The 23,798-nt window shown below is 51.7% G+C and overlaps 1 protein-coding gene across 16 annotated transcripts in view; it reads left to right on the forward strand.

Annotated features, from left to right (window-relative positions):
- Positions 1–23,798, forward strand: part of Zmynd8 (zinc finger MYND-type containing 8) — a 95,189-nt gene that overhangs the window by 65,956 nt on the left and 5,435 nt on the right. For 10 of the 16 annotated variants that reach the window (XM_021638054.2, XM_021638019.2, XM_060382820.1 and 7 more), the window contains 9 exons: positions 3,398–3,553; positions 4,186–4,695; positions 8,633–9,034; positions 11,254–11,444; positions 16,084–16,164; positions 17,858–17,936; positions 18,872–19,111; positions 20,095–20,255; positions 21,123–21,189. In XM_021638054.2, the coding sequence (XP_021493729.1) occupies positions 3,398–3,553; positions 4,186–4,695; positions 8,633–9,034; positions 11,254–11,444; positions 16,084–16,164; positions 17,858–17,936; positions 18,872–19,111; positions 20,095–20,255; positions 21,123–21,189 (1,887 nt within the window). Of the gene's footprint in view, positions 1–3,397; positions 3,554–4,185; positions 4,696–8,632; positions 9,035–11,253; positions 11,445–16,083; positions 16,165–17,857; positions 17,937–18,871; positions 19,112–20,094; positions 20,256–20,967; positions 21,023–21,122; positions 21,190–23,798 lie in introns of all 16 variants that reach the window. The other 6 variants (XM_021638109.2, XM_021638072.2, XM_060382819.1 and 3 more) reach the window with 2 other exon arrangements.

Here is a 23,798-nt window from a genome sequence, read left to right on the forward strand (position 1 = left end):
AGCAGGGTCTTATTTAAAACAGCACATGGAAAAAAAGCCGAATTAGAGAAATGTGAGGCAGCCTGTGGTTGCCTGGGTTTCAGTAGGGTTTGGCTATAAATTTGGAGTGCCATATTTAATTTCTCTCTGTGTCTTTCCTCCTCCTCCTCCTCCTCCTTCTCCTCCTCCTCTCTCTCTCAGGCAGTGTCTTACTATGTAGCCTTGGTTGGCCTTAAACTCAGAGCTCTGCCTGTCTTTGTCTCTTGAGTGCTAGGATTAAAGGCCCCTGGCTCCCTCTTTCTTCCTCTCTCATACACACACACACATTTCTTGTGTGTGGGCGTGTGGAGGTCAAAGGACAGCTGGCAGAGTTGCTCTCTCCTTCCAGGTCCCAGGGCCAGCAATGGGTCAGTTGTTAGGTTTGGTAGCATATGCCTTTCACGACTGGACCTTTTTCTCTCCTGTTTTTGAGACAGGTTGTCATGTACCTCAAACTGACCTGGAACTCACTATATGCTCGAGGCAGGCCTTGAGCCTTTGGCCCTTCTGCTTCCAGACTCCTGTTTGTCCTTCTGTCCTTGGGAAAGGGGCAGCCCATCAAGTTGGCACACTTGACAGTGCCCGTGTGTCCTTGTCCTCTGGTGATGACGCCGACAGCCTTGGGAAGAGCATTGATGTTGTTCTGCACCTCCCTCTCCTTCCCTTTCCATTAGGTGACAGTCACCCGCTTTCCTCAAGGATCTGGGTGTCCCTGGCTAGAGAGGACAGCACGCCCCAACACTATGACTTAACCTTAGTCATCAGTGCTGATGTAGAGGACCTCAGGGATGACCTCAGGAACACCTGTCCTCACATTCCATCCTGTCGCTTTCCCCTCACACCAAGGCTCCCTGGCTATACCTCTGGTTTCCTTTTCCTAGAAGGGTTTGTCTTTCGATGCCAGGAATTTTCCCCTGTTGTGTTTCAGCAGCCATGTTTATCCAGTCTCATCAACTGGGGAATCTGGAGCCTTCATGCTTACTTGTGTGCATGGCGTTGTACCATTTCAGGACTGGAAACAGCTGCAGTGAAGACACTTGTGCCCACGTGTCTTCATGGAGGGAGTGAACTCCATAGGTGGAAGGGAGGGCCAGTTGGCCTCATGGGCCTGAGAGCGTTTGGAGAGCGTTGCCAAGTTGCCGTGTGAAGCTGCTGCTCCGCTTTGTGCTCCCTTGCAGAAGTGGAGGAGCGTGCCTTTCTCCAGTATGGCTATTTTTCCTTTCTGCTTTCCGATTATAGCTGGAGCTGTCTTTGTCAGCTGAAACGTTCAAAATGCTGGCAGCCGGAGGGGAGCTGGAGCCCGTCCCGGTATAGAGGGGCAAGGGTGACGCCCTGTGACGAGGAAGAGCTGCTGCTCCTTTCTCCCACCGAGGAGAGGAGAGTCACAATTCAGCCAGCACTCCACGATAGGTTATTATGTTTGGCTTAAGTCCCCAAAAGCCTGTTCTTAGACCTGATCCCAGTTCTCATGCACTTGGGCAATTTGTTCTTATGGGATAAAATAGTAATAATAGTTCATTGGCCAGGGAAGCCCTATTTTGTAAAATGGGTACTTTGGATTGCAGTATTACAGAGTTCAGCCTGTAAGACATAGGCGCACACTGTAGTCTAGGCTGCCCCGTTTGCGCCGTGTGTCAGGCTGGCTGTGAGCCGCCGTGAATCCACCTGAGCCACTGGTAAAGCTGATGAGCGTTTACTCACAGACACGTGCCCTTACGTGTGTGCGCAGCCAGCGTCAGGCCAGGTCTGTCTCCCTTCCCGTGAGGTGCGCTCACCGCAGTTAGGGCAAACTGTGTTTCCTGGTCTGCTACTCTGTTCCCAACTTCAGTGACCCGGAGTGCCCAGCCCCCTCCAGGCCAGCTGACGTGATGTTTCAGATGCTTGGGGACAAAGGTGGGTGAAGGAAAGTAGTTTTCCATCTCGGTCTCTGGAAGACCTAAATAAACGTTCTCTCCCCACCTCTGATAGCCCTGGGAAACATGCCTGAGTGTGCCCACAGAAACACACGTAGAGGAGGCCATAAGGGTGGGTGCTAGGTCCAGAAAAGAAGAGCCTCGCAGGTGGGCCTTGCTCCCTTCTGGATCCCGCACAGACTATTCCAGCTGATCCTAGACGCTCGTGAGAATATATGTGCACACAGAACAGTGGGAACACCTGTCTTGAGTTACAAGGGCAGTGTCTCTATTTGCTTTGAACATCCCTTCCTTCCTTCAGGAATCTTGAGGGGCGTGTGTGTTTATGTGTGTGTGTGTTGGGGGGTGGGATCTTTTCACAGCAGGGCCATCATTTCGGTGATGAGTGAGTTCGGGAGCTGTTTGGTGCTTTCTCCCTGTGTGGGTCGGCAGGGGCTTTGGGGTGCTGTGTGATGTTAGAGAATGCTGTGCTATGGGAAGGGATGTGGCTCGGGTCAAAACCAAAGAGGAACAGCTCTTCCTGTCTACTTCCGGGGACAGCAGTGGAGGCCCTGAGCCTGTGGTGGCAGGGAGGAGCTCAGACCCAGAGGGAGCGGGCTTAGAAGTGCTGTTTCCCTCGCTGATGGGGGGCCGGGATCACATCTGGGATCAGCTGCGTAGTTTGGAGGGGATGCTGAGGGGAGCAGGCCAACTGAAGGACATTTAGTCTAGTCTCGTCTCACCTACAAATCTGCCCTCCGTTCTGGATCTTCTCCTCTTTGTAGTTTTTGCCATTGAGGAGAGAGGTGGGAAACAATTCAAACAGTGAACTCACTGGTTCTTAGAAATCTTGCCTGGCTGGTCGAACAGCCAGCCTAGCTAAGGAACTCGAGATCTGAGTGTCGGGCTGAGGAACTTTGGTCCTCACCTGAGAAGATTTTTCTGCTGAGGCCAGTACCACAGGAGAGGTCTCCACTGTCTCTCCCGGCCTGCCCTGGGTGTTGACACCCAAGCTAGAAAGGGCATAGCCCCTGATTCCTGTCTTTGTTGTTCAAGCCTCAACCAGGATGGACTAGGACAAAGCCTCTTGTTTGTATGCCTCAGGGACTCAGGCTCAGCGGGTCCTCTGGGTGCCATGCCTCTTGCTAGAGGGAAGCTGTCCCCCTACTCGGGCCAGGCACGTGTTTCCCTCCCGTTGGTTGAGGTTGGTTAGATTATCAGCAGCCTTTTTTTTTTTTTTTTTTTTTTTAAGTGCAGCTGAGCCCCGTAGATGTTACTACTGGCACATTTTCTATAGTCAAGTCAGTTCTGTGGGGTAAGGTAAGCCTGCCACGTGTGTCCTGGCACCTTCCTAGTCTCCAGGGCAGCTGGATGCAGTTGTGGCCTGATGATGAAAACATGCGCAAAGCCCTGCCCACCTGGGCTGTGAGGGGTGGTGGTGCTTCTCCTGCGCGTGAGAGCCTGGTCTGACTGGTGCTGTCTTCCAGATCGAAGCAAAGCCGAGATGGACCTGAAGGAGCTGAGCGAGTCCGTCCAGCAGCAGTCCGCCGCCGCCGTCCCTCTCATCTCTCCCAAGCGGCAGATTCGAAGCCGGTTCCAGCTCAACCTGGACAAGACCATAGAGAGTTGCAAAGCACAACTAGGTGCGTCCCCCTGCCCGCCTGCGCTGTGGGTCCCATTCTCGGAGATGGCCGTGGACCAGCGTCTTCAAAAGAGGCTGGCTCCTCTGTTCTTTGAATAGAAGCCTCCTCTTTGTTTCTTATGTGGAAATTCTTCATTTGTGAGTTGGGAAGAGGAGAATTGTAAAAAAAAAAAAATAATAAAGGCAAAAAGACCCATGCACACGGGTAAGCCGGCAGCACTGCCCAGCTGGGAAGTGTGAGGGCAGGTGAGTGTAGGGGGGACCAGTGCCCCCTGTGCCTGTGCTGGCTTTTGGGTTCTCCACACAGGCGGAAGCCTGCCTCTTCATACTTGGAAGGAGGGGTGTGGAGTTAGGAGCCCAGGCTTCTCTTTGGGTTCCCAGTTTTTCTCTGGGCCTCTGTTTCAACAGTCCTCCCGCCCCCACACTAGGCTTAGCTCTCATAAACCTGTCAGTCTGTAGATCCTCTGCTTTCTTTGGATCTCGACCACTGCCAAACCCCCTTCCCTGCTGTCCCTACCAAGATGGTGTGTGCGCGTGCGTGTGTGTGTGTGTGTGTGTGTGTGTGTGTGTGTGTGTGTTGTCCTCCAACGTTCTTGTGTGGCTGAGCTGTGGCTCTTTCCTTTTTGACCTTAGGCATAAATGAGATCTCAGAGGATGTTTACACGGCCGTCGAGCACAGCGATTCAGAGGACTCCGAAAAGTCAGAAAGCAGCGACAGTGAGTATGTCAGCGATGAGGAACAGAAGCCCAAGAATGAGCCGGAGGACCCTGAGGACAAAGAGGGGAGTCGGGTGGACAAAGACGCTGCGGCCGGCAAAAAAAAGCCCAAACCCACAAACCCAGTGGAGGTCAAAGAGGAAGTGAAGAGTAACTCACCACCCAGCGAGAAGGCAGACCCTGTACCCGCCAAGGACAAGGCCAGCCCCGAGCCTGAGAAGGACTTTGTCGAGAAAGCAAAGCCATCGCCTCATCTCACGAAGGACAAACTGAAGGGAAAGGATGAGACAGATTCTCCCACAGTGCATCTGGGCTTGGACTCTGACTCAGAGAGCGAACTTGTCATAGACTTAGGAGAGGATCCTTCTGGGCGGGAGGGTCGGAAAAACAAGAAGGAGGCCAAGGTGCAGTCACCTAAGCAGGATGGTAAGTCATGGACATGGACACAGCCCCCAGGGGTTGTGGTTGGCCTTGGTGAGCGAGCATCACACCCAGGCCCTGTGTGTGGGAGGCAGGCACCCTACCACTGAGCTATTATTCCTTGAGTTCGTGTGATTTCGAAGCCCAGCATGACAGAGAGTGACCCAGGCCTGGTTGGTAGTCGGCCATGATCTGAATGTGGTCCTGCCTGATCTGAAACACAGCTAACTAGAAAATAGGTCCCATAGGCAGGTGCGCCTGCTTCCTGTGAAGGCCACTTTAGCCTTTGGCCTGCTTGCTTAAGGTTTTATGTTATAGTTCCGTTTGGCCTTGAACTATATATAGGTAAGGATGACCTTGAGCTTTGGATCTCTCTGCCTCCACCTCCCATGTGACAGGATTACAGGGGCTCACCAGCAGTCCGGATTTAAAAGTGCTGGTGACTGAATCCATGGCCTTATAACTAGGCAAGCACCAACTGAGTACTTCCCTCAACCCCCAGCAAAAAGTGCCTTTTATCATTCAGACGTTTGGGTGGGCCTCAGGGGTCAAGGGCTCTCTTAGAAGAAAGATACAGTCATTTTCTTACTGGGGGAGGAAACCATTAGTTGGGGTACCAGGCTGACCCAAGGCTTCTTGGGGCATTGAAAAAATGGAGGAGATCCCTGTGACAGTCTGTTCTGTGCGCAGTGGGTGCCTGAGACCTGGATTCTCTGTAATTCTTTGCCCCTTGCCCTGGAGGTGGTCTAGGTGCAACTCTGGCCTCTAGCCACTAGATGGCAGGAGCATCTGCCCATCAACCACGTCTTCCCCCTAGTGGGCAAACCTACCAGGCTAAGGACCACTGCCTGAATCTCTTGAGGCTCGCTGCTTACTGTGAAGCCAGCACCCGCTGCAGTGGGCATGCTGGAGACCTCCCCGGAAGGGGATGAGTGAGGAGTGGCCTTCCGCTGACAGTCACAACAAATTTTTGGCCGGGCAGGTGGGTGGTCAGGAGATTCCGGTAACATCCAACAGCACTCAAGATCAAAGTATTTGGTGAGGGACAGCCAGGTTTGGGTTTTGACTGAGCCTTGTTTCTGAAAGGGGCTACTTTCTCATTGTAATGCAGGAGTGAGGTGTGAATCTGTGTCCCCAACCCCCAAATTCCTGTAGCCCGGTAGCTAAAAGCAGGTCCTGGCTGTGCCTCAAGAACCTTTTCTCCTGTGCCCACCTGGGCAGTCTGCTATCTCAGTTCTTAGTAAAGACGGGTTTCTGTGGCAGAAAAAGGGGGATGTGGTGTGGGGGAAAGGTGGAGAAACAGCACTCTCGAGCTGTCTCTTAGGCCTGTTGAAGGCCTCAGAACTCGGTCTCAGGTATGGAGTGGAGGTAGAGCACATGCCTGCAGAGAGCATGCTCAGTAGGCATAACCTTGTGACATTAGAAACTGCTATTCTTTCAGGATCAAACACAGGTCAGGATGCTTGGTGACATGTTTCTTTACCCTCCAGTCATTTTGCCAGCCCTGAAACATGCCTTCTGCCCTGGCTTAGGGGAAAGGTTTTATATACAAAATCGCACTAAAGTAGACATGGTCTCTCAAACGTCCAATCCCAGCCCTCGGCAGAAGTGGGAGAATAAAGACTTCTGTGCCAGCCTAGGCTACATCACACCCTGTCTCACAGACCAAACAAAACGTGCTGCCCCAGTTGGGGGGCAGGGCATGAGCAAGGGTTTCCATTTGGGTTGTGAGCTTCCTGGCAGTGAAAGCAAAAAGGGAAATGTGATTCCTTAACAGATCTCATAGTTTTATTAAAAAGTCAAAACCATTCTACAGAGCTATTCCTGGTCTTGGTGTCTGAAGATCCAGCAAAAGCCTGAGTACGCGTGGTAAAAGATTCTAGAACAAAACACAGCCAGAACAGGTTTCTGAGGCTGGAGGCAAAACTTAACCTCAGTAAGACCAGAGCCCCCGGGTTGGTGGGTGGATCCTCCCTTTGGGTTGGCGCCCTTAGCATCTCTACCGCCATGTTTCCTCTGGTCAATCCTAAGTGAAGGGCATTGTGGAGTGCAGCCATCTTTCAGCTCAGAGTACTGATGTAGATACAGCTTTTACACCCTGACTCCCAGCACTGTGGGCGTTTCACCCTCGAAGGGCTGTTCTTAAACTTGCAAGCTCTGACCTCTGGCTCATTAATTTAATGGGGCTAGTGGACGATCTGCAGTTCTTTAGAGTGATTGGTTATATTCAGTAGGACAGTTGAATTTCCCAGAGCTTTGTAACCAACCCACCCTAAACGCCCATTGAAGAAATCCTTAAAGAGATTTCTGGAATTTGTCCCATTGAAGGAAAAAGATCACCTCCAAGTAGGCACACCTCAGAAAGCCAGTCAGGAGAGAGGAACTGACCTTTTTGAGGCCCCAAAAGTGAACCAGGCTAGCTACCCAGCAGTGATAACGACTCATGTCACCATCAGCGACACAAGCCACCACAGCTGCCACTTCAGGTTAGAACCCTTGCTAGGCGCCACACCCGTCCAGCTGCTGTGCTGGAATGGCCAAGTTTGGAGTTGCTTCTACCCAGGGCAGACAGGGGCTGTGTCTGCTGTCTGTCACACCAGCCAAGAGGGCCAGCCAGCCCTGTCTCCATGCCGCTTGACTGAACTCTGGTCCCCAGAGGAGCAGGGTGCTCACCAGACGGGAAACCAGTGCTTCAAGAGGAGACAGCGGCTCTTCTCTTCCCCTTGGCTTCCTGTAACCCAAAGCTTGCTCAAGATGCTATCTAGAATAACCATATTCTTCTGGGTGATCTGAATGTAAAAGGACAAGTTTCCTCCTCATGGAATTCCAGGGAGTGTGGTCTATGATGGCAAAGCCCCCTTGTGCCCCTGTTTGGTATGTGTGTTCTGAGCACCCTGGGTAGGGTGGAGTGCACGCTGGCACCTCTGCAGCCACCACCATGTGCCCTGTCTCTCACCCGTTTTCCAGCAGCTTCTCCACTAACTTCTTACCGTGCTGGTTTCCCCATCCCGTTGCCAGGTCCCAGCCCCATCCCCAGTTTAGTGTTGTTAAGCCTGGGTAAGCACGAATGGTTAGTGCCTCTCGTTCTGAGCTACATCCCCAGACTCTGACATAATGCTTTTAAGACAACTCTAAAAAACAAATCCATTTAAAACTTGCCAATCATTAGTGGGTTCACAACCTTAATCCCAGCACAGTGGCAGAGGCAGGTAGATCTCTGAGTTTGAGGCCAGCTTGGACTACAGAGCAAGTGCCAGGGCTACACAGGGAAACCCTGACTTGAAAAAAACAAAAAACAATGTAAGTGGTGTGTGGAGGGGCTCAGAGTTCTTGACCAGTACATGATAGGAAATCTGGTATTCTGTGCTGTCCACCAAGGGTTGTGGCAGAAACGTCTAGAATGCAAGCCCAAACTGGGCTGTCTGAAGGGTAGGAAGTCCCAGCCAAATGTGTTGGGGAAGGTCCTCAGGCCTGGGGCTGAATTCCTTTGTGAAATGTCTAGGCAGCCCCTCCCAGTGACTTTGTCCTGGGTGAAAGTTTGGTGTTATGATGTACATCATTGACGATCGGTGCCATCTAGTCTTGGGGTCCCCGCCCTGTTGGTTTTCTAGCCCAAGGGCTTCCCCCCTCTTTGGAAGGGCTGCTGTTGGGCTGTCCCCAGTAGCTTGAGCCACTAGTTAAGGCGGGTCAGCAGGAGGCTCTTGCCCTCTCTTCTCTCCCCCCCCCCCAGAGGGCTTGTCGTGTTCTGGTGTGGGATGTAAGCGTGAGCTCACTCTGGGCTGCTGCACCGGCCATGCTTGTCCTTGGGGCTCTAGGGAAACTTTGAATTGCTTCAGCATCTGCCTCTGCTAGGTTTGACCCAGAGCTGGCTGGTGGGGTTTGATAAGTCCCTGCTCAGGAGTCCAATCCAGTTTCTGCTTGTTTCCATGCTGCCTGGCCGTAGCTCTAGGTAAACCGCCACCGTCCACCTCAGCAGGCAACCAGTCTCCCCCAGAGACGCCGGTGCTCACCCGCTCGGCCACCCAGGCACCCGCAGCTGGGGTCACCGCGGCCGCCACTACCAGCACCATGTCTACCGTCACGGTCACAGCTCCAGCCACCACTGTCACAGGGAGCCCGGTGAAGAAGCAGAGGCCGCTCTTGCCGAAGGAGACTGTCCCGGCCGTGCAGCGGGTCGTGTGGAACGCACCAAGTAAGTTTCAAACGTCCTCCCAAAAGTGGCACATGCAGAAGATACAGCGCCAGCAGCAGCAACAGCAGCAGCAGCAGCAGCCGCAGCAGCAGCAGCAGCAGCAACCTCATTCTTCCCAGGGGACAAGATATCAGACCAGACAGGCTGTGAAAGGTACCGAGCCCCCTTCTGTTCCCTGTGGCGACCACTCCCCTTTTTGCCACATTAACAGGAGAAAGCCATCCCGTTTAATTTTTCACCCTGGGATTCCTGTGTGTGTCACGGTCATTGCAGGCCTTACCCATCATCCTATAGGGCGCCATTTTCAAAAGCTGGCTCGCTCTTTTACTAGTCACTTGATTTTATTTTTTTTTTATTTTTGTTGAAGATATTATTGTTTTGTTTTGTAAATGATACATGTTTCCTCCTTGCGAAGGAGATAGACTATGTATGTGGAATGCTAAGTGTGGGCCCATTCACTGTCCCTGTCATTGTCCACCCTTCTGTGACAATCATGAGTAGTTGTAAAGCCTTTCCCAGTGCATGTGTATACATTGGTTTTTATACCATATATTATACCATAAAAATAGGACCTTTTTTCTTTTCTTTTCTTTTTTTTTTTTTTTTAAAGCAAAAATGGTACCATTCTCGAATTTTTTTTTCTTCCTTCCCATCCATCAGCATGTTTTAGAGGTCTGTCTGTGTTTTATTCTTTTGGACTGCTGCGTAGTATTCCCTAATTAGTTAAAGCATTCCCCTGCTGGTGGGCATTTAGAATGCTTTCAGTTTTTTGTTTTTGTTGTTGTTGTTTTTTTTCTCCACAGTAAGCTATGCTGCAATGAATTTATCTTTGTGTAATATGTCTCGTGAGTGTGAGTGTTCTTCTAGGCATCTTTTGGGGAAAAAGTCTAGATTGTGAGGACTTGGTTGAGCTAAAGGTTCCCTTAGTAACCAGCCAATGCTTGCTCAGTTCCATGCCGAAGATGAGCCAACCTCTAAGAACCATGGGATATGTAAGCTGCCTGATCAGCTCAGCACTGGAGGCCTGTCCTTGTCCTGCAGTTGAGAGCTCTGCCCAAGTGCGGATCTGGGCAGTAACAGGAGCCAGATTCTGGGCCTGGTTCCTTGGGGCAAAGGAGCTTCCTCTATACCCAGCCCTTCCTTTCCCTGTGCTCTCTCCATCCAGGCTCACCCTGGTGAGGGACCGTCACATAGCTGGCTGTGAGGCCTGGTGGGTGGAGAAGGCCTGGGGAACCAGGCAGGGCAAGAGTGAGCTGGGTTGATGCTGGGCATAGAAGCTAGTGGCGTGGAGCTGGGATGAGGGCAACATGGCTGTCCCTGCAGGTTCAGCGCCTAGAGCTGGTGGCAGTGGGGTCCTCAGAGTCCAGGTAGTCAGGTTGCAAAGCTTATTTCAACTAGTCAGGGCCGGTTTTAATCAGTGATACACTGCTGCACCCACAGGGTCTGGGACAGATTTCGAGCGGCAGCACGCCATCGCACGCTTTGTGGCTGGTTGGGTCAGACTTTGATCAGCAAAGAGTTCCTATACCACCTGTTCATTAAAATGCCTAAACATTGGTTTTAATCATCCTTTGCATGCCACACTCCTAGCCACTGGCACGGGCTGACTTTAATGAGTGTAATCCCGTTTTGCCACCGATTAAAATGATCGATGTTTGTTTTAATGAGTACTGTGCTGTTGGACTTTTCAAGTTGTTGGGCCATGGTTATGTTCGGTCTTAGAGCGCATGCCCAGCAAGAACAAAGACCTGGGTTCAGTTCCCAACACTGCGAAACCCAAAAATGTCAAGGACTGAGATTTTAATGAGTGATGGACTATTATTCCCTCCAGTGGAAGCGGTAGGAAGTGATTTTAATTGATGGAACACTGGTACAGCCCTGCCTGAGAAAGGAGTCCAGTGTGACTGGTGCAGGGAGGAGGGAGAAGGGGGCAGCCCTGAGACAGGAAAATTAAACATTGTAATGAGAGCCTGTGTGGAACATTGTCTGGGTTTGCCAATGACTGGTCAGTCTCTTACCCTCTCACAGACATGGAGAGACAGTGGCCGAACATCGTTAGGTGTTGGCTGCGTCCAGCTGTAAGTTCTTTTGGTGGCCTGGTTCTTTCTTCAAGGCCAGGTTAAGTCACCTCAACCATGCATAGCCTTGAACTCTTAGAGATGTTTGTATTTGCTCAGGTCTTTGCAGTCAAGGTTGGGACCTAGTCAAGAAGAGAGCTCAGAGTTGCCTGGCTGGAGCTTGGTCAAGGGGAGACAGACACCGGTACTCACAGCTGGCCAGGGCTGTGTGAAGAGTTCCCTCCCTTGCCCCAGCTTCGTGCTGGGCCGTGCCTTCCCGCATAGGTGGGCTGACCAGATCCTTTGCTTTCTTAGCTGTCCAGCAGAAGGAAGTCACCCAGAGCCCATCGACGTCCACCATCACGCTGGTGACCAGCACACAGCCGGCAGCCCTGGTCAGCAGTTCGGGCTCTGCAAGCACTCTGGCGTCTGCCATCAATGCCGACCTGCCCATCGCCACTGCCTCAGCGGATGTGGCCGCAGACATTGCCAAGTACACCAGCAAAGTGAGTGGGTGGTACCGGGGCTGTGATGGGATCGTTGGCACCATGGTAGTTTGTGAGAAGGCTAAGTTGCTGGCTTTCCAGGGGGTCTCCACAGTCAGTCTTGCATTTGGGTGTCTTCGGTTAGTTCCGTCTATATTATTATTATTATTATTATTTTCATATGCTACCAATGGCTAATCTTAGGGTTTGGAAGATGCTATATCACTCTGTTCCCAGCACTATCCTGTTTTATTTTGAGATAGGGTCTTCCTCTGTAGTCTAGGCTGGTCTTGAAGGATTCCTAAGTGTCTTGGATTTCAGTGTCTTGGTATGTGCCTCTGTGCTGTCCTGGAACTTGCTCTGTAGACCAGGCTGGCCTTGAACTCACGGAGACCCACCTGCCTCCTCCTCCTCAGCGCTGGGATTAAAGGCATGCCCCACACCGCCCAGCAGGTTAGTTCTTAATAGAAAAGTATAGACTGGTGCCCGCTTGATTTCTCTTGGAGCTATGAACAAATGTCTATTTATTCCACAAAAAGGCACCAACAACAGACCAGAGAAAGCCCTCGCTTGGTGGACCTGTGAGTATTTAAGGGTTAGATTTAGGAGCGGGAGTGATTCAGGCAGGTAGGCAGCTAGCAGCAGCATCAAAAACCAAAACTAAAAAGAAAGAAACAAAGAAAACCAATGGTAGGAACAAGAGAGTTGCCTCCCTGGAGCTCTGATGCCCCACTTGCAGGCGGGGGAACTGTAGAAGAGTGCTCCCCAGTTTCTGTTGCTGTTTATACAACCTGGGGGCCCTGCGCCCCCTGTAACTTTCAGAAACCCTGCAAATGCTTGCTCCTCTCCTGCCTGAAGAGGGGACACTTCCCCACCCTGGACAACAGGCGAGTCTTAACTGCATGAGGACTGGGTTTGAGATCCCCACTGCATCACCAGATGTCCAGCTGCTCCTTCAGGACAGATGTGAACGGACTAGAGTGGGATCACTATCCTGTGAATAGCTGGCTGAGGGTCGTCCTGACCTGAGAGGCTTCCTTTTGACACCAGCAAGGCGAAATGCCAGGAACCCAGAAGGACTGGGCCTCCTCCATAAGTCATCCGCTCTCCAGGACTCAGTCCCTGCTGGCCGCCCGGCTGGCAGGATGGCCCACTAGATATAGCTTTTATTTGACTGATGGCACTGTCTCGAAAGCTTATTCTCTCCTGCTAACCTAGGCCTAGAATGTTTTCAGCCTGTGAGGCTTACTGCTGAATAAGGTTTTTCTGAGCTCTGCCTGACCGGTTCAGCTCAGCTGTTCTGGCTCAAACTCCTAAAATGACTGATTCTATCTGGCTTCCCTCTCAGCCTCTGAATTGCCCTGTTTGGCCTCAAACTAACTAGCAATCTGTTCTAATCTTTTGGCTTCTTCTCAGGTCTTCACCTGTATCTAGCTTGTTTTCTCTTCAGCCTCTCTCTATAAAACTCTGTAAAAACTGCCTCCGAATTCCATGAACTGCACTGCCTCCCAACTCACTGACTCAATCAAACTTACTAGAACTCAGAGATCCGCCTGCCTTTGTCTCCTAAGGGCTGGAATTAAAGTCAAGCACCGTGCCTGGACCTAAGCTTTTCTTTACTGACACTTGCTCTGTACCAGGCTGGCCTTGAACTCAGAGATCTGCTTGTCTCTGCCTCCTGGGATTAAAGGTGTGCCTGTATTCCAGCCAGATCACAGAGATTTAGAAGGTCTTTGGATGTGATCTCTTGCCCAGAGCAGCTAACTAAGTGTTTGAACTTGGCACACTTTTCCGTTTCTCTCTTAATCGACCAAATGCTTGTATGACCGTGGTTGAAAGAATAAAACTTACAGCTCTCCTTGGTGTTGTGGAGATGTCTGCAGTGTCCTGCATGTGTCCACAGAGATGTGATAGTGACCCTCCACGGCTCTGGATCCTCTGCTGTTTTGCAGTTGGCCCACCCACAGGCATGGCAATGATGCCTGGGTGGTAGGTGCTGAGTCCATCACTGCCAGCTGAGTGCCCATTAGCCAGCTGCCTGCTTGTCAGGCTCATTGTTGCCAGTAGTTTTAATAGCTAATGAGAAGTATTTTCCTATTTAGGAAGTTACTGTTTGAGCAAGAACAATTTGGTTTTTACTAGTGAGGAAATGAGTGATTAGTAATCAGTGAGTAAACAGTTCAAGCCGTAGATGGCACAGGTGAGAAGAGTGGGGAGTAATTTTTTCTCTAATTTATTTTTTTATATATATGGGTATATTGCCTGCGTACAGGGTCAATGTTAGAGTCTGGGTCAGAGTTAGGGTTAGCCAGAGTTTCAGGGTTAGCATTGGACAGGGTTAGGGTCAGGGTTCAGCATACCACTTTTGTGAGCATACCACTTTCAGGAGCCAAAAGGAGTTAGGCCTCTTATAATTTGAGTGGACAATGGTTCTGTGCCACTGTGCAGATGTTCAGAACGGAACCAGGCCCTCTGGAAGAGCAGCCAGTGCTCTTAACCTCTGAGCCATCTCTCCAGCCCCGCAGAAGGCTTTCCTTATGCCGGGTTGCGCTGGGCCAGCCAGCTTTCAACCCTGGTTTTCTCGCTCTGTTGATGTGCACCCCACGCGTGGGTGCTGTTGTCCTGGTTTTTCCTGGGGAGAAGGATCTTCAGAGAGATGGTAAGAGTAGTTGCTGGGAATGGATGCTCCGGAGGCAGGTGTGTTTTGTCCCGCATCCCACCTGGAAGCACAGGAGAGGACCCATGGCGCTTAGCCCCTTTCCTCTAGTCTTGCTGCCATGGTTGGGGAGCGGCCAGCCATCAGGTAGGAGGCAGAAGGGACGTTACAAATGCATTAATTGCTACCTGTCTGAGCGTGGCTGCTTCGTGGAACCGAGAAGCCACATGATGGACTCAGAAAAGGCAAGGTGCGCTGTTTGGTACATGTTGTCGATTCAAAGAAGCCCTGACCCTAGTCCCTAAGGCCCAGGTGTGGGATGATTGACATTGTTACACCAGGTCCAGAGCACACAAAATCACAAAGTGCATGGATAGTTCACAGGGACCCGGGTGAAGGGGGGTTAATGGGGCTGTTAGGGATTGTACTGGCTGGTTTGAAGTCAACTTGACACAGCTGAAGTCACTCAAGAAGAGTGAACCTCAACTGAAATGCCTTTCACATTGATTGGCAAGCCTCTAGGGCATTTTCTTAATGAGTGATTTTTGGGGGAGGTTCTAGCCCATCGTGGGTGGGTGGAGCCATCCCTGGGCAGGTTATCCTGGGTCTATAAGAAAGCAGGCTGAACAAGCCTTGAGGAGCAGGTCAGTAAGCAGCACCCCTCCATGGCCTCTGCATCAGCTCCTGCCTGCAGGTTCCTGCCCTGTTCCTGTCCCGACTTAGATGATGAACAGTGGTGTGGAAGTGTAAGCCAAATAAACCCTTTTCTCCCCAAGTTGTTTTGGTCATGGTGTTTAGTCTCTGCAGTAGAAACTCCAAGACAGTGAAGACTAAAGGCTGTGTGTGTGTGTGTGTGTGTGTGTGTGATGAAAATGTTCTGGAATTCCATGTGCTGTTGTCTGGGTAACTTCAAACACAGTAAAAACCATTGAATGTCTGTGCACTAAATAAAATGGAACAGACTGTGCACAGTAGCTGGTGAAGTGGGTGGTGTATTAGTTACTTCTCATCAAAATGCACTTTTGAATCAGCAAGGTGGCTCAGTGGGTAAAGGTAGGACAAGTCCGGGGACCTGAGCTTGATCCCTGGGACTCATGTAATGGTTGAAGGACCCACCCACAGATGTTGTCTCCTCTGACCTCCAATCATGCTCCAAGGCACATGTACACCTGCACACATATGATTCCTAACAATAAACTTAAAACTTTTTTTTTTTTTTAAGCTGGGAGGTGGTAGGATCCTAGCACCTGGGAGGTAGAGGCAGTCGGATCTCTGATTTCAAGGCTGGGATTATCTACAGAGTGAGTTCCAGGCCAGCCAGGGCTACACAGAGAAACCCTGTTTCAGGTGGGGAAAAGAAAAAAGTTGGGTAGGCTTGGATGCTGCTTAAATGGTAGAATGCTTACCTAGCACAGGTGAAATGTCTGGACTTCAGCCGCACCGCTGAACTTAAAAACTGGGTGAGGTCAGGGGTCAGAGCCAGGTGGAGACTGGAGGCCCAAGAAACTATGATTTCTGTTGTTTTGTTTTCTTGAGACAGGGTTTCTCTGTCTAGCCTTGCTGTCCTGGAACTTCCTCTGTAGATCAGGCTGGCCTTGAACTTAGAGACCCACCTGCCTCTCTCTGCCTCCTGAGTGCTGAAATGCCAACTGGCTTTTTTTTTTTTTTTTTTTTTTTTAATGAAAAACTTGAAAGCAACAAGGACAGAATAATCCGTTCCTTAAACCCGCTATGTTGGCTCCACAGGACACACCTGGGGTGGAGTTTGTCCTGCACATTGTTTTCTACAGGTTTCCCGGCTCATCGAGGGGCTGGCTTGTCTCTGCTAGGTCACTATGGGTCATTTAGTAGCCCCCGAGTGCCGGGAGCAGCCCCTCCCTGCTCTGTCAGACCTCTTGACAGCTGAAAGCACCCAGGTTCTGGTTGGGGCACTGTGTCCCAGACTTCGCCGGTGTGAGGTTTTCCGTTCAAGTCATCCACCGAAGCCGTTTTTGTCTTTTCCAGATGATGGACGCCATAAAAGGGACGATGACGGAAATCTACAACGACCTTTCCAAGAACACCACCGGAAGCACAATAGCAGAGGTTAGTAGCAACTGGGGCCTCCCCCAGAAGTTCAGGGCTGGAGCCAGGGCTGTGGGAAGCGGGCTCCGCGCACCCGGCCTGTCCCGACCATGAGCGTGGGACAGGCTGGCCCTGCCTCCTGCCTGTATCCTGTTAGGTCACAGCGGGACTGGACACCTTCGGTTCATTTGTGATCAGTGCTGGAGTCCTCTCCATTCCCTTGTCTAGGAATTGTGTACCGGAGGCGCCACGGGTCTGTGGGTAAAGACACAGTGGTTTACCCACAAAACACCTTTTTACTTATAAAACACACACACACACACACACACACACACACACACACACACACACACTCTCCTTCCTGTGCTTTCCTCCGAGGCCACTCAGAGAGTGACCATCTGCTGGTGTCTGTGTGGACAGTGTGGTGCTGGCAGTGGGCAGGTTATCAGACAACACACTGGGAGCAGGGTTTCCTGAGGCCACCAGAGATGGCTAGGAATGAATCCTAAGCCAAAACCTGCCTTTGACAAAGGCAGGATTTTCTTAAGACAACAATAGAGAGGCCAGCGTGACTGGAAAGGCTTAGGAGAGACCCTGAAGAACTCAGCTGTGAAGACAGCAAGCACGTATGTGCCTGTGTGTTTTTATAAACGTGAGCCTCTGTGATTACACCGACAGTGTCAATCGGCAAACAGAAATCTCTCTGTCCCCCATGAAAGTTTTTTTATTTTTATTTATTTATTTTAAGTTTTTTTTTTTTTTTTTTTTGGAGGGATGGGAACAGGAAGCTAGGAAGTCACTACCCATCTTTGGCAGACCCTGGACTCCCCGAGCTCACGTGATGGCAGCTGGGCTAGAAGGCATGCACTTGCCTCTGCCTCTTGGGAGCTGGGCTAGAAGGCATGCAGTAGCTGTCCTCAGCCCCTTTTGTTCGGTTTGAGCTTTTGGGTATGGTTGACGTTCTGTCCCGGTGTCTCAGCTGAAACCTTGGATTGGTGGCTGCGCCCCTTCCCCTGGCCCCCAGCCCCGCCATAACTCCCCTGCTTTGACATACACCTGTTCATCCAGCTGCTGCAGCTTGTGACAGAGGTGGTGCTTATCTCAGGAGCAGCCTGGGTAGGTTGGAGGGTGCTGAGCAGCTACTGGTTGTCTGTACCCTGAGTCACAGTGACACACGGTTGTGACAACCCAGAATGACACTAGGCACCCTCACTGCCATGGGTGGGCAGATGGCCCTGCTGGAGAGCCAGGCTGCTGGGAGTTTCGGCTTAATTTTTTTTTCCTTCCAAATGAGTGGTCGAAATGTATCCCTCCCCCAAGATCCTTTTGGTCTTCAGAGATGTAGGATTTGGAATGTCAAGAGTGACACATGGAACACTAGGAGTGTGAGTGTGAGTGTGTGTGTGTGTGTGTGTTGGGAGTGGGTTATAAGTGGGATGGAATGAGTCATTCTCTGCTTCTGTCTGTCCCTAGCATCAAACTCAGGTCATCAGGCCTGGCGTCAGGTACCCTCACCAGCCATCTCAGTAGCTGTACGTTCGTGTGTTTTAAGAATTAAAATGCTAATGTTGCGTCCCTGTGCGAGCCGTGTATGACTGTGACATCCTCCCCCACCCGTCCTGAGCTATGGGCTGGTGGGCTCAGGCAGAGCTCTGGGGCCCATGGGGGATCAGTTGCCGTGGCGGCCTCAGGCTCCTCTGTGTCGTCCCTGCAGATTCGAAGGCTGAGGATCGAGATTGAGAAGCTGCAGTGGCTCCACCAGCAGGAGCTCGCGGAGATGAAGCACAACCTCGGTGAGGCCCCGGGGTGGGGCGAGCCTCTGGCTGCTCTGAGGCTGGGCCTGGGTGTGAGCGGGTCAGGGGGAGCCCCGTCCTCAAGGGGGCTCCCGCCTGGAGGAGCTGGGCTCGGGGTGCAGATCCCATTTTCCCTCTCAAGATAAGAGTGTTCTCTTCCCTGCCACCTTTCTGTGGGCTCTGGGGATTTGAACTCAGGATATAGGGCTTAGCCACAAGTACTTTCCCCAGCTGAGCTATGTCGGTCGCTTTGCTGGTCTTTCTAGTTCAAGAAGAGCTTGGGAGGAATTGAGGAACCATTTACTTCCAGTATAAGGTTCACTTGTAAATGTGTGTACGGCCTGGGCCTGGGATTTTCTAGGAGTGAGGCTTGATAGCTTCTCCGTTAGCGAAACAGCCAAGCACAGAGTCCCGATGCTGAGTTTCATTCAGTGTCTCAAGACAGGACTGTAAGAAAGTTGTGTCTGAATGCCTTTATTAATCTGCGTGCCTCAGTTTCCTCCTATGTGAAGCAGGATGGTAGAGCTTTATCTTTGAGACCATGACAAGGTTTATGTGATGAGTAGAAAGTGCTGAGGACCATATCTGCACAGTGGATGCTGTGTTCATACTTGATTGACGAGGAAAAACAATCGAGTGAAGGAGTATCATTTGGAATTGTTTGAGTGGTTTGTGGAATTCTTACAACTTGGGGTGACTTGACATCACTGGGGCCTCCTGTCCCCTATGTCCTGGGCACGTCACTGACAGCATGACAGGCTATCAGACTTGGGTGGTGAACGTCCCAGCTGGGTTAGTGGCCCCGTGTCATCGAGCTAGTGAGGCCCGTTGCCAAGTCAAGGCTCAGTTCGGGTCTGTGTGACCCTCGGGCTGGGCTGCCCAGCCTGCTGGGCTGCAGGGTGGGGAATGCAGCTAGAACCCTCCTCCCCAACCAGAGCTGACCATGGCTGAGATGCGGCAGAGCTTGGAGCAGGAGCGGGACCGGCTCATAGCCGAGGTGAAGAAGCAGCTGGAGCTGGAGAAGCAGCAGGCGGTGGACGAGACCAAGAAGAAACAGTGGTGTGCCAACTGCAAGAAGGAAGCCATCTTCTACTGCTGCTGGAACACCAGCTACTGCGACTACCCCTGCCAGCAGGCCCACTGGCCTGAGCACATGAAGTCCTGTACCCAGTCAGGTAACGTCGGGGCTCCTGGCTGGGCCGCCAGGGGACGCTTGCCCAGGCTCATTGTCCTGAGCCACAAGAGATACGGATATGGAGTTAAATCTCCAACCCTGGCAGTGTCTGAGGCCTCCCAACAGCCAGATTTGTGAGGTTCTGACCGGGTGATCTGGTCCAGAGTGTGAGCGGTTCTGACACCGAGAACCTCTGTTCTTTGCTCTGATAATGATCTGCTGCCTCAAATAGGGTTCGGCCCCAGTTCTTAGGTTAAGGAAGGGGTGTTTGTTGGCTGGCAACTCACTGCTTTGTTATTGAGACTGCCATGATAGCCATTGTTTCTCTCGCTCTGTCTCTCACTGACCCAAAGGGCCTGGAGTCTTGTCAGCAGGAAATGCCACCTGTTACCCGTTTCAGTGACTTTTAAGTTGTGTAGTTAGGGTTTATAGTAATCTGGCTCTGGGGTAGCCATGCGACTCCTGGTAATGCTCACTGGGGAGAGGCCTCTGTGTGGTTACTTCTGCGATACAGTTAGTCTCTGACACACGGCTCAGCCTTCTTTGTGTCTCTAACCCCTCCCTGCTTTTCTATCTCGCCTGGAAGCTCTGTGCCCCTCAAGGATGCTAGTCTCCTTCACTCTGCCTCAGCTGGGCTGAGGTGGATCAAAGCCTAGCAGAAAGCCAGAGGGAAGTTCCTTCAGTAATCACGTCTTACTCAGAGACCACCTTCTCCTCTGCAAAATGGTTTAAAGCTTGAGTTCCTAATATTAAAAGGTCTATTTTCAAATAGAGTTTGGAGCTCTGGCTTTTGGAAACTGTGGCCCTTGCCAGATCTCTAGGTAGGGTTGGGAGGGAAGGAGCCTGGTGAGGGGTCAGGTTGGGACTGAGCTGTGGGGGCCTTGAGGTGTGATAGTTTTAAAGATGGCCTCCAGGTGAGGCCTGAAACCATCACACATGGCTTCAGACATCCTCATGACTTCCCTCGTTCTCCTTGGTCCCCAGCTACTGCCCCTCAGCAGGAAGCGGATACCGAGGCAAGCACGGAAACAGGAAATAAGTCATCCCAGGGCAACTCCTCCAATGCACAGTCGGCACCTTCAGAACCGGCCAGCGCCTCCAAAGAGAAGGAGCCGCCAGCAGAGAAGAGCAAGGACAGTAGCTCGGTGAGGGTGGCTGCACCCCTGCCCCGACAACCAAGGACCCTTTCTGTACCTGCCACCCCGGTGGTCCCATGCTGTCTGGGGTTGTCTGGCTGGGGAATGGATCTTTCTGGCCAGTGTGCCCCACAGGCAAGCATGTGGAGAGCCTGGGTGGTGCATAGACGGGACCTTCACCTGCTCTGTAGGGTCTCTCAGAGTTCAGAAGGGTCCTCCCGCAGCGGGGAAACAAAATCTGTCCTGCTGAGCCTGGAAGCCACCAGCCACAAACCACTCTTGAGGACTAGAAGTGTGGCTGATGTGACCGAAGGTCTGCTTATTTTAAGAGAGTTAAGTGGCCCCATGTGCCAATGCTGTGACATTGGACCACAGCTCACAGCTGCTTGTTTCCTGTGGGGTCTGTGGTAACAGTTGAATACATGGGCCATTTTAAGGGTTGTGTTGATCATTGCTTATGTTTTTAGCTGTGTATTACAAAAGAAGCAGTCATTAGATGGTCGGTAAAAACCGTATTGACTTCATAGTGTCGCCTAGGCTAATGTGAAATTAAAAACAAACAAACTGGTAGCATTTTTGAGTGATATGCTTCTTTGCACAGCAAGGTGCTGGGTAGGTCTGTGAGCGAGGCTCAGGAAGAGTTGAACATTCTAGGAGCGGAGGCAGTAGAGATAAATGAGGGATCACTCGAATGCTTTGTCTGGCCTTTTGAATCTGGCAGGCAGAGCACAAGGTGTGTGGCCATCCATCTGCCCTGGCTCTTGTCTGATCACCAGGTAGAGGCCTCTAAGGTGTCTTGGGTGGGGGGAGTGGTGAGCCCCACCACGGTTCCCTGGGGTTCTATGGTCCCATCTTCTCATTTGTTTGTATTTTCAGACCCTGGACCTTTCTGGCTCCAGAGAGACGCCCTCCTCCATTCTCTTAGGTTCCAGCCAAGGCTCTGGTATGTGGCCCCTGGTGGGCAGATGGTCTTTATTATTTCATTTGTTGGGGGCAGTAAAAGGTCTGGGATCTTGGGAGGGGTACCTTCAGTGGACTTGGGTGGAAGTGTGGCTAGGAGTGTCGTCATCTGGGGCCTCCTTGCACTGGTCACCTGTGTGTGGTGTGTTTACTGAGATCACCCTTCACTGGGACATGGGGTGTTCCCCTCAGGCCATATCTGATTCATGGAGACACTTACAGCTTTTAGTGATGAAGATGGTGATGGGTAGAACCTCAGTGGTGAGCCTCCCCTGAGACCCCTGCCAGCTGTTGTGGAGTTTGAGCCATCCTCCCTTCCTGGAATCCTTAGGTGTCTTTTCCTACATTCTTCTGAACTTGTCCTCAGAGGTCAGAGCCATGACTTCCTTCTCAACAACAGTTGTGGCCAGTTTGAGGTTCTTTCCTATTGTCTGGGCTCCAGAATCTTTCTGTCCATTGATTAGCAAAAGTCAATGCTTTACTCTCGCACAGTGAGCAAATAGAGCAATGCTGCTCGGGATGGTGGTCTGAAGGAGTGGAGGGAGCTGACGGTAGGGAGGGTACAAACTCAAAAACTTTGGATGTGATGGTTGAAGACCGCTGGTGGAGAAAACCGCCTCCTCCCCCAAGGTCCCCATTCGTTTCAGCTGGTGGCTGAGCTCAGGTGCTCTGTCATTCCATGATGTCAGCAGGGTAGATTGTTTTCAGTTCTGGTCTTTGATCTCATGATCCCCCTGCCCCAGCCTCCTGAGTGCTGGTGTCATGGGCCTCTGTGCCACCTTTTTTGGATTGAATTCTGCTTTTCACAAAGACAGGATGGACTGGGTTCTAGCAGTTTGGTGCCCTTAGCATGGAACACTACTTTTTAATTATGTTTGAAAAGATACTTTAATGGATCTTCTGTTTGTTTGTTTGTTTGTTTTTTTAATGATGATAACAAAATCACGCCTTTAATCCCAGCACTCGGATCAGAGGCAGGTGGATCTCTGTGAGTTCTAGGCCAGCCTGGTCCACTGAATGAGACTCTGTCTTGCATTATAAACAACCAAGGAAACCATGAACTGAGTAAGACTGAGAGGATTGTGGGGATGTCCTAATTCCAGGAGTGGAGCTAGCAATACCCAAGTTAGGAAATGATCACTGGGACTCCAGGGCGCTGTGGAGGAGTTAGAGCTGAGAAGCGGCAGGCATTTGGGAAGGACCTTGAAGCCAAAGCAGGCCTTCGCCTGTGCAAGTCACAGACCGAACAGAGCCAGTTGCATGGCTGGCCACGAGCCAGCACACCCTGTGAAAGCGGCTGTGCTGCTTGGGCCTGTGGGTTCCCTCTGCTGCCCCCTGACCTAGAGAAGCTTGGGCCAGTGGGCGTGGGAAGAATGGCTCTGGATGGATTGGTTACCCTTAGGGTCCGTGGAGGAGGTGGCTGGGTGTTGGGGGAGGGAGTTGTGAGAAAAGCTCCAGGAGGTACCGCCTGCTGCTGTTCTTGGCCCCTCTGAGGAAGCAGCTGCTTTCAGCTCAGCACTCCCATTGCCTAGCTAATGAAGTCAGAACTTCCACGCAGTGTTTCTCTCTCCCCTTTGCTCCCCCTCCCCTCCTGTGCTAGGTTCGGTGGGTAGCACCTGAACCTTGGTTTGTCCAATCCCAATGCTCCTTTCTGTATCCCCCTTCCCCGTCAGCTGTGTCTCCCTGCCCTACCCTTCCATCTGAAGCTCCCATAGAGGAGCCCAGTCTCCCAGGCTCCTGCTTGCAGGCTTTGCATCACTGGCAAAAGCCCAGCATTCCGCATTTTCCTCAGCTGCACTTGAGCGTGCGAGCTCAGCAGGGGAACATCACCCAGGGGAGCAAACTCCTCCCGTGACATGTACAAGTCTTGATCACCCTGGGCACGGTTTCTTACCTGCTTGCTCACCCGAAGGCCCCAGCATGAGCCTCTTGATTCCCAAATCCACATCAGCAGCCTTCCAGCTTCCCTGTTCCGTGTGGGACCACCTGCCTGGCCCTCCCCGCCTGAGCATCAGGTGTGGGCCCTGTCCTAAGCAGAGCCAGGCCGACCTCCTGCACCTGACCCACCTCTCTGTTTCTTTCCTTGGCTGCTAAGCTGCCCCCCTCTCACACCTTTCTTGGGGAGCAGTGATAGATTTACCTGTGTCTCCACTGTTCCTTCCCCTACGCCACACCCCGCATCTCTGACAGGAAGTTCCACAGTAAGAGCCACAGTTCGGTCTGTGTTCATCCTGGAAATGTATGCCACACCCTCAAGCTCACATGACTAAGGGAGGGGAGTTTTTTGAAACAGGGTTTCTTTGTGTTGCCTTGACTATCCTAGACTGGCTCTGTACACCAGGCTGGCCTCGAACTCAAAGATCAGCCTGCTGATCTTTGCCTCCCCGAGTGCTGGGATTCCAGGTGTGTGCCACCAAGCCTGGCTGTTGTTGTTATTTTCCATTAAAGTGCTGGGCATGGATGCAGTGCTTGGGAGAGACCCCAAAGCCTTGCATATGCCAGACTGCTGTTTTCTGCTCTGTGCCCCTACCCAGCTGACGTGTTCTAACACGTTCTGTCAGACAAAGCCCAGATGGGTGGAGATTTCAGAAT

This window comes from Meriones unguiculatus, chromosome 4, assembly GCF_030254825.1.
Source record: "Meriones unguiculatus strain TT.TT164.6M chromosome 4, Bangor_MerUng_6.1, whole genome shotgun sequence".
In the NCBI taxonomy this organism is placed as follows: Eukaryota; Metazoa; Chordata; class Mammalia; order Rodentia; family Muridae; genus Meriones; species Meriones unguiculatus.